Raw genomic sequence first — 12,916 nt, 5'->3', positions numbered from 1 at the left:
ACTCCATCTAATAGTCATTAGCTTTCATTACAAGCGTTTGAAGTCGGAGGTGCTCTTTGTGCGGCAGTGAAAGGGGCGCATTTGTGATGCACAATGGCTTCTGACACGGGCACTGACAGAGGAGAGGAGCTGCTCTCCAGTGAAGTGGTTATCCTAAAGCTCTTTTTTCTGTCTCAGGAAATGGCCTGCTGGTTCCTGTTTGCATCGTATACGGGGAGAAAGAACACCACAGAGGACAAATAGAAACCTGGAAACGGATGGTTCCAAAGAAAAACCGCGTAATTTATCCAATGTGCGACTTTTACGCACGGCTTCAAACATGGAAAAACTGATTAGATCCATATAAAGGCTGCATCATATGTCTTTAAATATTCAACCTGGTGATTTTTCAGTTATTCTGTGTCGTAAAAATGACTTTAAATTTAATTCCAGGCTTTGAAAACATCGCTCATCAACCACAATAACCGATTTACGCATTTCACATTTGGCGGATTTTAAACAATCAAACCTCCATATTTATACTTTTTATGACTATAAACCCATGTATTTTTTCTCCAGGCCCCCGCTAAAAGTGGGGTGTTTGTTTAAGCAGAGCAGGGGAGCCGGCGGAGGAGCGGAGCCCCCCCTACAGGTGGCTAAACGACCCCACTTGTCATGCAGGTGGCACAAACGCAGCGACGTGCTACTTTTGCCGTCTCGTTATAATGGGGTGAAATTTTCCAAGTATTTAAGTGGAACAGATTAGCTGAGCACACAACGCTAATGCGAAACAAAATGGCCAATTAGTTTATAAATGAACACTAAAGGTGAGAGGAGGAAGAGGGGATTCAGCGCCGCTCTGCAGTCTGATTTACTCTCATGGCTTTAATCAACATCGTGGAAGGTAAAGATGGCAGAATTACAGCTAAAGCTGATAGATAAACGGACAAAACCAGCATTTAAGGCTCATATTTGTTCATTTTTGTCACATATCTCATTATAAATAGAAAAACTAGCCATTAGATTACATTAAACTCGTAAATCTACTATAATTATTGGTTTTATTGACGCATATTCCATGAAAAATGGCGCGATAAATGAAAATTCATTACAATAATCTGGTTTATATCAACATAATGTGGAACCATTTGAAAATAGGACGAGTTTGCTGTTTTATATGATTTAAAATGACTTTAATTCCTAAATCTGGAGCAGCTTCCCTTTGACCTCTGCAGGAAACTTAAAGCTCTGCCTCGCACTAACCACTAGAGGGCAGCATTGGCATAGAATAAAGCATTTTTCAGAGTGGATTCACCGTGTTCTGAGATGATTTATTATCCAGAATATCAAGCTTTCAGGCTTCTGCGATTGGAAATATTATTATTTAAAGACTGAGGGCTGTCGTACACTTAATTTAATGCATTACTGTGAGTTTTTAGGCACACAATTCTGCTTTTTCTGCATCAAGTTGTAGTTTTTTGCACTTCTTCAGCAAGATTTCTGCTCCACATTCAAGAGATGTCACATATTTCTGTGCTTGATGTGCTGAAGAAAGAGACCTGCCCATGTTGAAGGTGTTACTGGACCTATAAGTAATCATTACAATGGCTTTGCAACATCATTTATTGAAGTTTTTATTGGGGGAACAAATGCATGTCTTCTAAATATCCTCCCTGAAAAATCTCCACATATCAAGGCTAAGTTTTGCAATTGGAGGTATAAAAACAAAGTGACATTTTGCACTTTTTAATGTCAGTAAGCCCTTTTTATACACACTTATAATAAATTAAAGGCTCCTATTCCCTTTTAATCTTTAAGAACAGTCAATAAGGGATTAAATTAGTCTTATAGTAACATTAATTGTAAATGCTACTTTCATATTTGTTTGTATTAAATTGATCTTACAAGTAGTTCTCTTAGTATATTATACTATTTTATTTAGCTTTACTAATTCATTTTACTGGCTTCATATTGTCCAAACAGTTCTATTTTTATATTATCAGTCTGAACACATATTTTGCTGCCTATCTGTGGACATCTACAGCACTTTGGTCAACGTTCTTTATAAATAATTTAGATTTAATTTAATACTACAGACACTGCAGGTCACAACACCATCATAATTTCCTTAAATAAGATCAGGAAGTGTGACAAATTACAATTTTCAAGGTTTTCTTTCAACCAGAGGCCACTGGAGGGCAGCACTTATATTAAAATGCGCCATCTGTCCTCAGTGTGGTCTCCATCTTGGATCAGTTTCCTGAAAAATCCTGAAATAAAGACTCATTTGAAGTCTACTGGTATATTGTCATTAATTTTAACACATCTTTGTTCAACAGTAGAGTATAATTAAAGAGTTCAGTCTGATTTGATCAGACTTTAAACATGCTTGTTCTGAAATTTGTTCATTTTTATCCATTAATAAATGTACATTAGCTAGTGGATTTGTTAAGATTATGTCTTTGTAATCATTTTTCTGTGTATTTCCACATTTTTAGAACACAAACGTGAGCAAAAACAAGACTATTTCTCTTATTTTATCAAATAGAAGCAAAAAATAAATGCTGGATTTGTTTTCTTTAATTGTTTTTACTGGTGCTGGGTTGATTTAAAATCAGCTTTCAATTATTTTATTGTCGATAAACTGTTTTGTCCTGCTTTGACAAGGTCAGTTAACTCCAAATTTGTAATCTGAGCTTGTGCCAGTTTTCACAGTCCACACTGATTGTCAATTGTTGCTGAATTTGTGTGCTTAAACGGACAGTTGAAGGCAGTAAATACAAACATTCTGCTCTCCACTAGTTGCGCATGAATTAAAAGTCCGCAAAAATGCCAGCAGAGGACTCGCTGCTTTCAGCTGAAGATCACTTTGACTCTGAGAAACTCTCCTGCGGAGCCTCGGGGGGTGAAATACCACCAGCAGGCTCGGAACAAGGAGGAGGCTGCTTGGCTTTGTTTTTGTGGAAGCGGAGCGATTTGATCATCTATTAACCAGCAGCGATCAGGGTCAGCGCGTAAAAAGGCCCGCGGGGTTTCATCATTAAACTCCACCGGCTCGCTCAGCCGCCAACTTCCTGCTGCTGCAAAAAGGACAGTTTACATTTAAAATCCGTCCTTTAGGATCCGTGCGACTAACCGGGGATTGCGGGATTGCGCACAAATAGCACGACGCCACTTTATGCGCAAAACGGCTGCTGTGACCCAAAATATTTTACGCGCAGATGCAGCAGATTCTGTTTCATAAATTCTGTGATATTATTTCATATTTCTTGTCATTGTAGCTGTAAAGTAACTGAATTATGATGCAGTTTAATAATACAATAATACTTTAAAACGAATGTGAATAAAATAAGCAACACGCAGCAGTTATTTCTTTCAATTTGGCAACGAAACGTTTAATAAAAGGTGCAGAACAGTTGCGATTCCTGCAACAAAGCAAACTAAATAAAGGAATTCTGGAATTGGAGCCACACAGAAAATAACTATAAATGCCAATCTGTGCGCACAATCCTACTGAGTTGGAAAAAAAATTAAAATTATGATTGGTTTTTTTTTGGACATGGACTTTTTCCACAGAGCCTGCTGCCTCCGTCTTTAGGAGCCTTTAGCTCTAAACGCCTAATCAACAACTTGTTTTAGCTCATAATTCCCATCGGTAATGATTTTCTAATGCAACCTGCACGCAAACCAGCGCGTTAACGGTTTGATTATTAACTTGGTTAGCGCGCAAAGGAAGCGGAGCGCCGAGGGACCGTTCAGCTCCAAAGAACCAACAGAATCCCTCTTTCTGCTGCTGCTGTTAACTGACTGTAGAGAGGACAAACCGTGCGTAATGTTCTCTAAAATCGAATCATTTCCATGTATTACACAGTTTAAATTCCAAAATGATGTGTGCCTAAACCTCGAAACTATTCCTTCAAAAAATAATCAAGTTATATCTGTTAGAATAAATGTTTTAGCTCAATTTGTGGCGATTAAACTGAACTAAAACTGTTGGTTTCTTGGGTGTAATCTAACAGCAAAATGTCCTTATTAAACCTACTTTTCCACATTAAAAACACATCATCATAACGCTACTTCCACTCATATTTACAATGACAAACTCTGAATAATCTAATATTTGAAGTACAGGTTATAATTATCGAAAATGTAAGAAAAATTATCCAATTTTGACGTGTTATTTATTTACAGTGAACTAAAAACTGCTCAGTGGAGTATGTAATAATGCACCAAATAGGATATTTTAAACGCATAAAATGGTTACGCTAAGATGTAAATATGATTCAGCAGAGGCAAAATAATTCCGGAATAATTCTCAATTACATGGTGCGTTTAGCAATCAAAAACCTTTAATTAGCTGTGAAATATAAGGTGGAATAACAAGAAAGAATCGTGCGTAAAAGAGAAATTGTTTGACCTTTACGCACAGCTTTATCATGCGCATATTTAAAAGAATGTCTGGTGGCTGTAGATGCTCTTTGCAGCGTTTTATGGACGTATAATGAGCCTCAAAGGGGGCCTAATGCTATTAAAATAATTTATAAAAACGGCCTCCACGAGTCACCTTCGTTAATTTCTTGACATTCGAGCTTCAAATAGTGACACTGAGAATTCCTGAGCGGCCTGAATGTGCCGTGGAACAAGTGGAACAAGTGGAACAAGTGGAACTTTCTCACCCCCCGCCTGCAGCCTGTTTTCCCCCAAAGAAAAAGCAGATATTAGGGCTGAATGCGACACACAATGACCCATTAATTGGAGCACACATGTTTTCTCAGCGTGCCTGTGTAACCAAGCCGCCTCGGTCTACGTGTGATCTGTGAAGCAGGTACTTGAGGAGGACCTATTGGCAGGTGCTCCGGTCCAATCAGCGCTCTCTGGGTGCGCAGCGTCAAGCCGCCGTGGAAAAGACTGAAGGGGGGCTTGGCTCGGTGCGCACTTGTGCACAGAAACCCTCCGAGTGCGCACAGTTTCAGGGGCAATTTGCAGGCGCTGTTGAGTTTTCTAGCAGCATCTTCAGCTCGTTGCAGGCAAACCGACCCCCCGCCCTCCACCATCTTTTCTGTTTTTGGCCATGATGCATCTCTGAGAGGAGGTTTCCAGCGAGAAAACACTCCGAAGATTTTTCATTTTGGGGGGCTCTTTTCCGATCAAGAGATGATGTTTTCGTCTGCGGGCAAACGCTGCTTCACGATAGAGTCTCTGGTGGCCAAAGAGAACCCGCTAACAGCCGAGGAACCCATCCGCCCGACGGCTTTAAGTTACTCCAACCCGACGACAGATGCCTTAATGAACAGCTACCAGCCTCCACCGGCCCGCTCCCTTTACCAGAGCCCGGACCTGGTGTTCCCGGAGACGGTGAACCATCCGTCCCTCACCGTGGCTCCTCACCAGCTCGGAGGTTCCCACCTACAGCATCCGCACTTCTTCGGGACGCAGCACAGAGACCCGCTCAACTTCTACCCCTGGGTGCTACGGAACAGGTTTTTTGGACACAGATTTCAAGGTGCGTAAAGGCGCAAAGTAAGGAAACTCACGGGCAACTTTGAGGTTAACACAAACCTGGATGCTCAGGCTGAAATTAGAGGAAATAAAGATGCCTTCTGCGCACAAAAAAGCGCATTTATGTGGCTCAATGTTTGCTTTGGAGAGTTTCTGTTACTTCTACGTGACTTTAAAACAATACGTGACTCTCAAGATTTGCCACATTTCTTAGCTGAGCAAGAAACTGCAGCTAAAACAGAATAAAGTCGCAGATTATTTCCAGCAGGCTGTTCTCATATTTCCACCTCCATTCGCCCTGCAGCTACTCTCAGGGTTTTAAAAAAAACCTCAGCAGGAGAAGATAAGCACTGAAGCAGATTTTTTCTCTCTCTGGCCTTAGGTTAGGCGATGTGTTTTCATTCAATTTAAAAAAAATCTTGCACGACAGGGAGAAAACAGAAGATCAAATCAGCGACAGTGATGAGAACAGAAAGCAGAATGAAATCAATATTTAGAGGATCTGAACACAGCCCTGCAGTGATTTATTTACCTGATAAATCTCTGCTTTTACTCCAATAAATAAACAACAAATAAATGCATTTCTAAAACCAACAAAGTAGGTTTAGTTTTATAGAATTGCTCGTCGCATTTCTAAACATATGGACAGAATTTCTAATTTCATAATGAAGGAATGACGCGAATCCATGCTCCAAAATTAAATACTTGTCATCTTAATTACAAAAGCCTAATCAGTTAATGGGGCAAAAATGAAAGGAAACGTTTAAATAATTTGCATATTATTAGACTAAAAGAAAAACACACAGAGAGAGAAAACCAAATCGTGCTACTATAAAACTGCAGTGCTGGAATTAGCAGGAATGTGCACAGTTTAATATGTTTCCCCCCCAAATATATACATATATTTCAACAAAAATGTAAATTTATTTTAGAAAAAAAACGACAAAAAAAATGTGAATTTCCACAATACCTTTCTGGCTTCATCCTGTAAACATTTTAAACCAAATATTGCAAAACTAATGAGATCAAAAATCGATTACTTCACTGCAGATCTATGATTTTACGCACAAAACAGAACCAAAACTTCGCTGCATTCATCTGTTCTGATCTGATTGTTTATCCGACTATCATAATATAATGTAATATATAATACAGAAAGTTTGTCATATCTTCGTAACCATAAATACCTGGTGTCCATTTGGTTAAGTTTTAGGCATGAGCCGTTATTGTTTGGTTAATTATTTGGCAAAACTCATTCAAAAGTGGTTAAAATGTCAACCTATACCTCAGAATATACTTAGTTATTAGGTGTGGTTTTTAGTCTAGCGCCATGTTCAATTAAAAAAAAGATAAATAAAAATAAAAGCGTGATTCTGATCATCCTGAATTTAAAGGAACTAAATTTAATAAAGCCGCCTGCACAAAAAAAAAAAAAAAATACGTGCATTTGCGCTCCTAAAGTCCCAAGATTTGTAGCTTAATGCCTAAAAAACACGTAAAATTAAATGAAAATTAAAACACATGCCCCTGCACATTACATCTATGATTTCTGGTGTTGTTTTAAGCGGCCTGCAGCTCTGTTTTATTGACTTTTATCGTAACAATAACCATTAAAAAGCGCTCCAGTGATTTCCCTCCATTGTAACGTGCAGTATTAACGCTACCTGGCTGCTTGTGTGGCTCCAGGTAACGACGTGTCCCAGGACAGCCTGCTGCTCCACGGACCCTTCGCCAGGAAACCCAAACGCATCCGGACGGCCTTCTCTCCGTCGCAGCTGCTGCGTCTGGAACGAGCCTTCGAGAAGAATCACTACGTGGTGGGAGCCGAGAGGAAGCAGCTGGCAAACAGCCTGAGTTTATCTGAAACACAGGCAAGTGGCGGAGATTTACCGCTTCCAGTGATTGAATGAGAATTACGCACAGTGTGAGGCTCTTAAATAAAGGCATAAACAGCCACAGCAAGGCTAATAATTACAATAATAACAAAACGAACACAGTAATTACCTACATTAAATCGAGAAATAGCATAAGTTGTGGATATTCTCTGGTTTCAGTCATTTTATAATAATAACGCACAGTTTGTGGCTCCTAAACAAAGAGAGAAACACCGACAGCAAGGCCATGCATTAGAATAAGAACAAACAGAGCCATAAATTACATTAAATCACAGAAAACTTACAGCTCTGCTCTGGTTTTGACAATTTAATAGTTTGGGGATTCTATATAAAGAGAGAAACAGCTACAGGAATGCTAATAATAATACGAACCTCAATAACAATGATAAACCATATTAAATCAGGAAATATTTGGTATGATTTTATAATACTAATGCAGAGTTTGGGCTCCTAAATAAAGACATAAACAGCAACAGCAATGCTAATTATTATTATAGTAACAGTTAACACATTCACATGCTGTCGTAAAACAAGAAATCTTCAGAAAAGTCATGGATATTTCCTGATTTTAGTGATTTCATAACAATAATGCACAGTTTGGGGCAGTGCCAATCATGAAAATAATACAAAAACATCATTATAAACTATATTAAGTCAAGAAATCACATGCGAGGAGTTGATATTTGCTGGTTTTAGTGATTTTATAATAATAATGGAGAACTTGAGGCTCCAAAATAAAGAGACAAACAGCTACTGCAGTGACAATAATGGAAATAATAACAAAAAACATGATTAGTAACTATATTAACTCAAGAAATCAAAGGGAAGTCGTGGATATTCGCTGGATTTAGTGATTTTTTTAACAACAATGCAGAGTTTTAGGCTCCTAAATGAAGAAATAAACACCAACAACGATGCCAGTAATTATAAAAATAACAGTTACCACATTTAAAAGCTGTCTTGAAACAAGAAATCACAGCAGAAGTCGTGGTTATTTGCTGGTTTTTGTGATTTTATAATAATAATAATAATAATAATAATGCAGAGTTGGAAGTCCAAAATAAAGAGAAACAGCTACTGCAGTGTCAATAATGGAAATAACAACAAAAAAACATAATTAGAAACTATATTAAATCAAGAAATTACAGTTAAGTTGCAGATATTTGCTAGTTTCAATGACTGTATAAAAATAATTTGTGGCTCTAAAATAAAGAGACAAACTGCTGCAATAAAAACAAAAAACATCATAAACTGCATTAAATCAAGAAAAATAACATTGGAAATGATATTTTTATTTTGCTGCATGTTTTGAAATTAAACTGAAATTATAGGTTATTTATGCACATTTCTAATGTAAATATCATCTTAATGACGGTGTGAATGTATGAATTGAATATTGCTCTGAGGCGTTTTAATTCACACTCGCTCCATAACAACGAGGAGTAAATATTATTGATGCTCAAGTTTAATGAGTCCACATCAGTCTGCTGTCAATTAGGCCTAACAGGCAACATAAAGACACATTTCCTGGGTCAGTGATATGAAAAACTGCTGCTTGCAAGTTTGGTTCCGGTCAATAAAAGAAGCTTGCAATTAAGCAGCAACTGAATTACGCAAATTCTAAAGACTGTGAAGTGAATGTTAATGACGGTGAAGTTTATTATAATAGCCTGAATCGGCTCCGTGACAGGGTTGATATCGCAGAGAGGCATCGATTCCTGCAGAAATGGCACCATTATTTAAACTTAACCTCCTCAGCAGGCGAACTAGACATCAAACCGGGACTAAAGATGTCAAAGTAAAACGCTAAATTAACACCGCTGCACCTTTTCTGCGGCTGGAAATGAGCCCACTCTCTTTTTTCTTCACGCCCTCTGCTGCAGATAGATTCAACCTTAAGAGTGTTTGGGGTTTCTGTGATGCAGAATCGGCCTGAAGCGTCGGAACGTAAGGAGGAAGCTAATCTGAGCGATGCTATTTAAAAAATGCAACCTGCCTCATATAGGTTCGTCAGCCAGGCTCACGTTCCAAGGTCAGATTTGCAGCAGTCAGTCAGCCTCTTGATCTTTCCCAGCATTGATACCAAACTCAAAGAGGAATTTAACGTAGTAAACACAACGAGACTGATCAAAAACTGTCAAACAGTAGAAACCTGTCTGCAACTGATAAGAATTCTCAAAAATGATTGACTCTACTGATGTTTTTTTTCCACTTATTTGAAAATATAAATGTCAGAAATATAGTGTACTAAAGCCTAAAGGAGCTGGATATAAATGTAAACATAGTTAATTTACAGTGATAATAAAAATATTCACACCCAAGAAGCTACAGCTCGACTGTGTTCGGTACTTTTGCTTGTCAGATGGCCTAAATAATAACTTCATTATAATAAAATAAATGCAGATTAACTTTCAAATTGACAGATTCACTGATTATGGTTCATTTCAGTGACATGGATTGAGCCTATAATGTTTTTACAAACAGATTTTAACTGTATTTAAGGATTATTTTTCCAGATTGTTGCTCATCTTGTTAAATTTCAGACAATAAACAGTAAAATCACAGAGAAAAGTCATTGATTTACATGATAATCCTTAAAAAAAAACAGGCTAGACTTGTAAAAAAATATATCTGTATTTCTACAAATCATTTTGACATTTGACTGTAAAATCAATACAAATCACACAAAAATATTATTTTACAGATATCTGCAAGTATTTGACAAAAAATTACATGTATTAGGGACTGAACAATGGTAAATCATTAGCACTAGTAAATGAATTAAAAACATATTTTATTAGCCACATTATAACAGATTTTTTTCATTACATTAAAAATATATATACATATTAAGGCCTGAACTGTTATTTTACAGGTTTTCCCTGTTTTGTTAAATTACAGATAATCTAATAAAATCATAAAAGTTACATGTTGGCTGTAAAGAAAACAGTCACATTTAAAATCTATATCGTTGCAATTCTTTTGCAATGTTTAACCACAAACTAGCACATTATTACTGTATTTAAGTCAGATAAAATCTAATTATTTAGCAGACATTTGCTGTTGTTATCACTGACTTTACGTTTTTTAAGTTCATCCATTGTTCTTTTTTAACATCCACTACCGTTCAAAAATTTGGGGTCACTCAGAAATATCCTTATTTTTGAAAGAAAAATGCATTTTTTCCCCAATGAAGATGGCATTAAACAAATCATAAATCCAGTGTAGACATTGTTAATGTGCTAAATGACTATTCTAGCTGGAAATGTTTAACGGAATATCTCCATCGGGGTACAGAGGAACATTTCCAGCAACCATCACTCCTGTGTTCTAATGCTACATTGTGTTAGCTAATGGTGCTGAAAGGCTCATTGATGATTAGAAAACCCTTGTGCAGTTATGTTAGCACATGGATAAAAGTGTGAGTTTTCATGGAAAACATGAAATTGTCTGGATGACCCCAAACTTTTGAGCGGTAGTGCCTATTCAGATTTACTGACAGATCTTTACTGATTGATTTTTGGTCTTTTGCAGGAAAGGACTGTCAGAAAAAACGATTATTTTGTTGGTCTACATCATTTTTAGTGACAAAATCTGATGTTTTTTTTGTCCAAACACACCTTCCAGCTGCTTTAAAAACACGTGGCTCATTTCTGTGCTGGTTTTGCTTTGGAAAAAACATAATTTGTTCAGAAGTTTGTTTAATTTTGTGTCTCAAAAGGTCATTTTGTTAGCTAGCTACCTACAACCTCCATCCTGTTGTAAACACTGGCTAATAGAGGATTAGAAAACCCTTTTGCAATCACATTAGCACATGAATAAAAGTGTGAGTGTACATAAAATTGCCTGGTTGACCCCATACTTTTAAAGGGTAGTGTATGCTTTTCTTTGATTGCATTTTTACAGTGTAGTGTGGAGCATTAATGCCATTCCAGGTTTGTTATGAATCACAGCTGCATCGTTAACGTCCATTAATGCTCCTTTCTGCGCGGGTGTTAACCTCTGGTTGACAAGTCAAAGCATCCTCCTACTGGTGCTTTAAGTTGCCGTTGTTTATCCTGAGGTTACGTACTGATTGTCTTCTTGTTTCCAGGTGAAGGTGTGGTTCCAGAACAGGAGGACCAAGTACAAGCGTCAGAAGCTGGAGGAGGAGGGACCAGAGAGCCAGCAGAAGAAGAAGGGGAACCACCACATCAACAGATGGCGCATCGCCACCAAGCAGGCCAGCTCCGAGGACATTGACGTGACCTCAGAGGACTAAACAAAAAAGAGAGATAAAACCGCCGTCCGACCTCCGACAATGCTGCCCTGAACCCTGCGTCAACCTTCTGACGCATCAGAGGACCAACACTATTTATTATGTAATATTACTGAGTGTAATTAGACACATTAGAGGAAGGACTCAGTCTGTGATCACTGCTCATCACTGAGGTGCTACAATCAGTGACGCCGGAAATGAATTAAAAACACATCTTATTTAATGACATCCATCCTGAATGTGTCCGGATGAAGGGATCATTTCAAGCCGAAGAAGAGGAGAAACGGCCTCTAACCGTAGCGTTTTAACATTGTACATAGGGCCGCTGATAAAGGCTGTTTTTGAAAAGAGGCTATTTGTTTCATTAAAGCTGTTTTTTTTATCACTTGCTTAGGTCATTAACACCTCACCGCTCACCCCTCCCACCGTGCCACCTGCGCACCACGTTAATTTAAACCCGTCGACGCACACTTTTAACCCACCCGAGCCCGAAGAACAACACGGGAGATGAAGAACGGCTCGATTTTAGTCCCGCCTTTGTCACTCTGGAGCCCGTCCCCACCAGCACTTTGTTCCCAATGAAGATTCCTCGCAGAGAAAAAAGGCGATTCACGGCCAGCTGTGCATGACTCCGGGACAGGCGAGAAGCTGCAGAGACCTCTAACGTCAGGGGCAAGTTGAGTTGCATAATAAAAGCCCCAACGCAGCTTTGTTCCACGTTTCTGTCGGCGTGGGGTGATGGATGACATCTCCGTTTGTTTGAATGTCTGCAGATTTCATTACAGCGCTGTGTGTAGTATAAAACGCGTGTACTTCTCGAGCAGAACGTGTAAAAGTACAAGAGGATGTTTTAGAAATAAACGCAGAAAACTATTCCTGGCGTGGGAAGTGGAATGTTTTGTGTGATTCAGGTGCTATTGCAGCTGCAGGTTTCGCTCATTACTTCCTGAACTGGAGGTAGATGTGTAAATTAGTGCTCGATTGGAAGGAAAAGCTGCAGTTTCTCAGGCATCAGTGGCACAGGATTTAACCCTCCTGTTGTCCTCATTTACAGGCACTGAAAAATACTGTTTCCTTGTCTGAAAAAAATATTAAAAATTCAGCAAAAAAAAAAAAAATTCCCCAAATTTCTGAAAATTTGCAAAACCTTCAGGAAGAAAATCCCAATAATTCCTTAAAAAATTTCCCTTAAAAGTTTTATTTGAAAAGAAAACAAAAATCCTCCAAATGTGGCAAGAAAATTCTTGTAAATATTTTCAAAAATGAGTAAAAATCTTCCAAAAAA

The 12,916-nt window shown here is 38.1% G+C and overlaps 1 protein-coding gene across 1 annotated transcript; it reads left to right on the top strand.

Moving 5' to 3' along the window:
• Positions 1–4,922: 4,922 nt before the first annotated feature.
• Positions 4,923–12,504, top strand: emx1 (empty spiracles homeobox 1). The gene is made up of 3 exons (XM_022216676.2): positions 4,923–5,482; positions 7,165–7,349; positions 11,467–12,504. Exons 1-3 carry the CDS (start codon positions 5,134–5,136, stop codon positions 11,632–11,634), a joined length of 702 nt encoding a protein of 233 aa, XP_022072368.1. The 5' UTR covers positions 4,923–5,133; the 3' UTR covers positions 11,635–12,504.
• The last annotated feature ends 412 nt before the right edge of the window (positions 12,505–12,916 follow it).

Source organism: Acanthochromis polyacanthus, chromosome 1 (assembly GCF_021347895.1).
Source record: "Acanthochromis polyacanthus isolate Apoly-LR-REF ecotype Palm Island chromosome 1, KAUST_Apoly_ChrSc, whole genome shotgun sequence".
NCBI classification, from domain to species: domain Eukaryota; kingdom Metazoa; phylum Chordata; class Actinopteri; family Pomacentridae; genus Acanthochromis; species Acanthochromis polyacanthus.
Note: the sequence above shows the minus strand (reverse complement) of the source record. Positions and strands in the feature narration are given on the sequence as shown.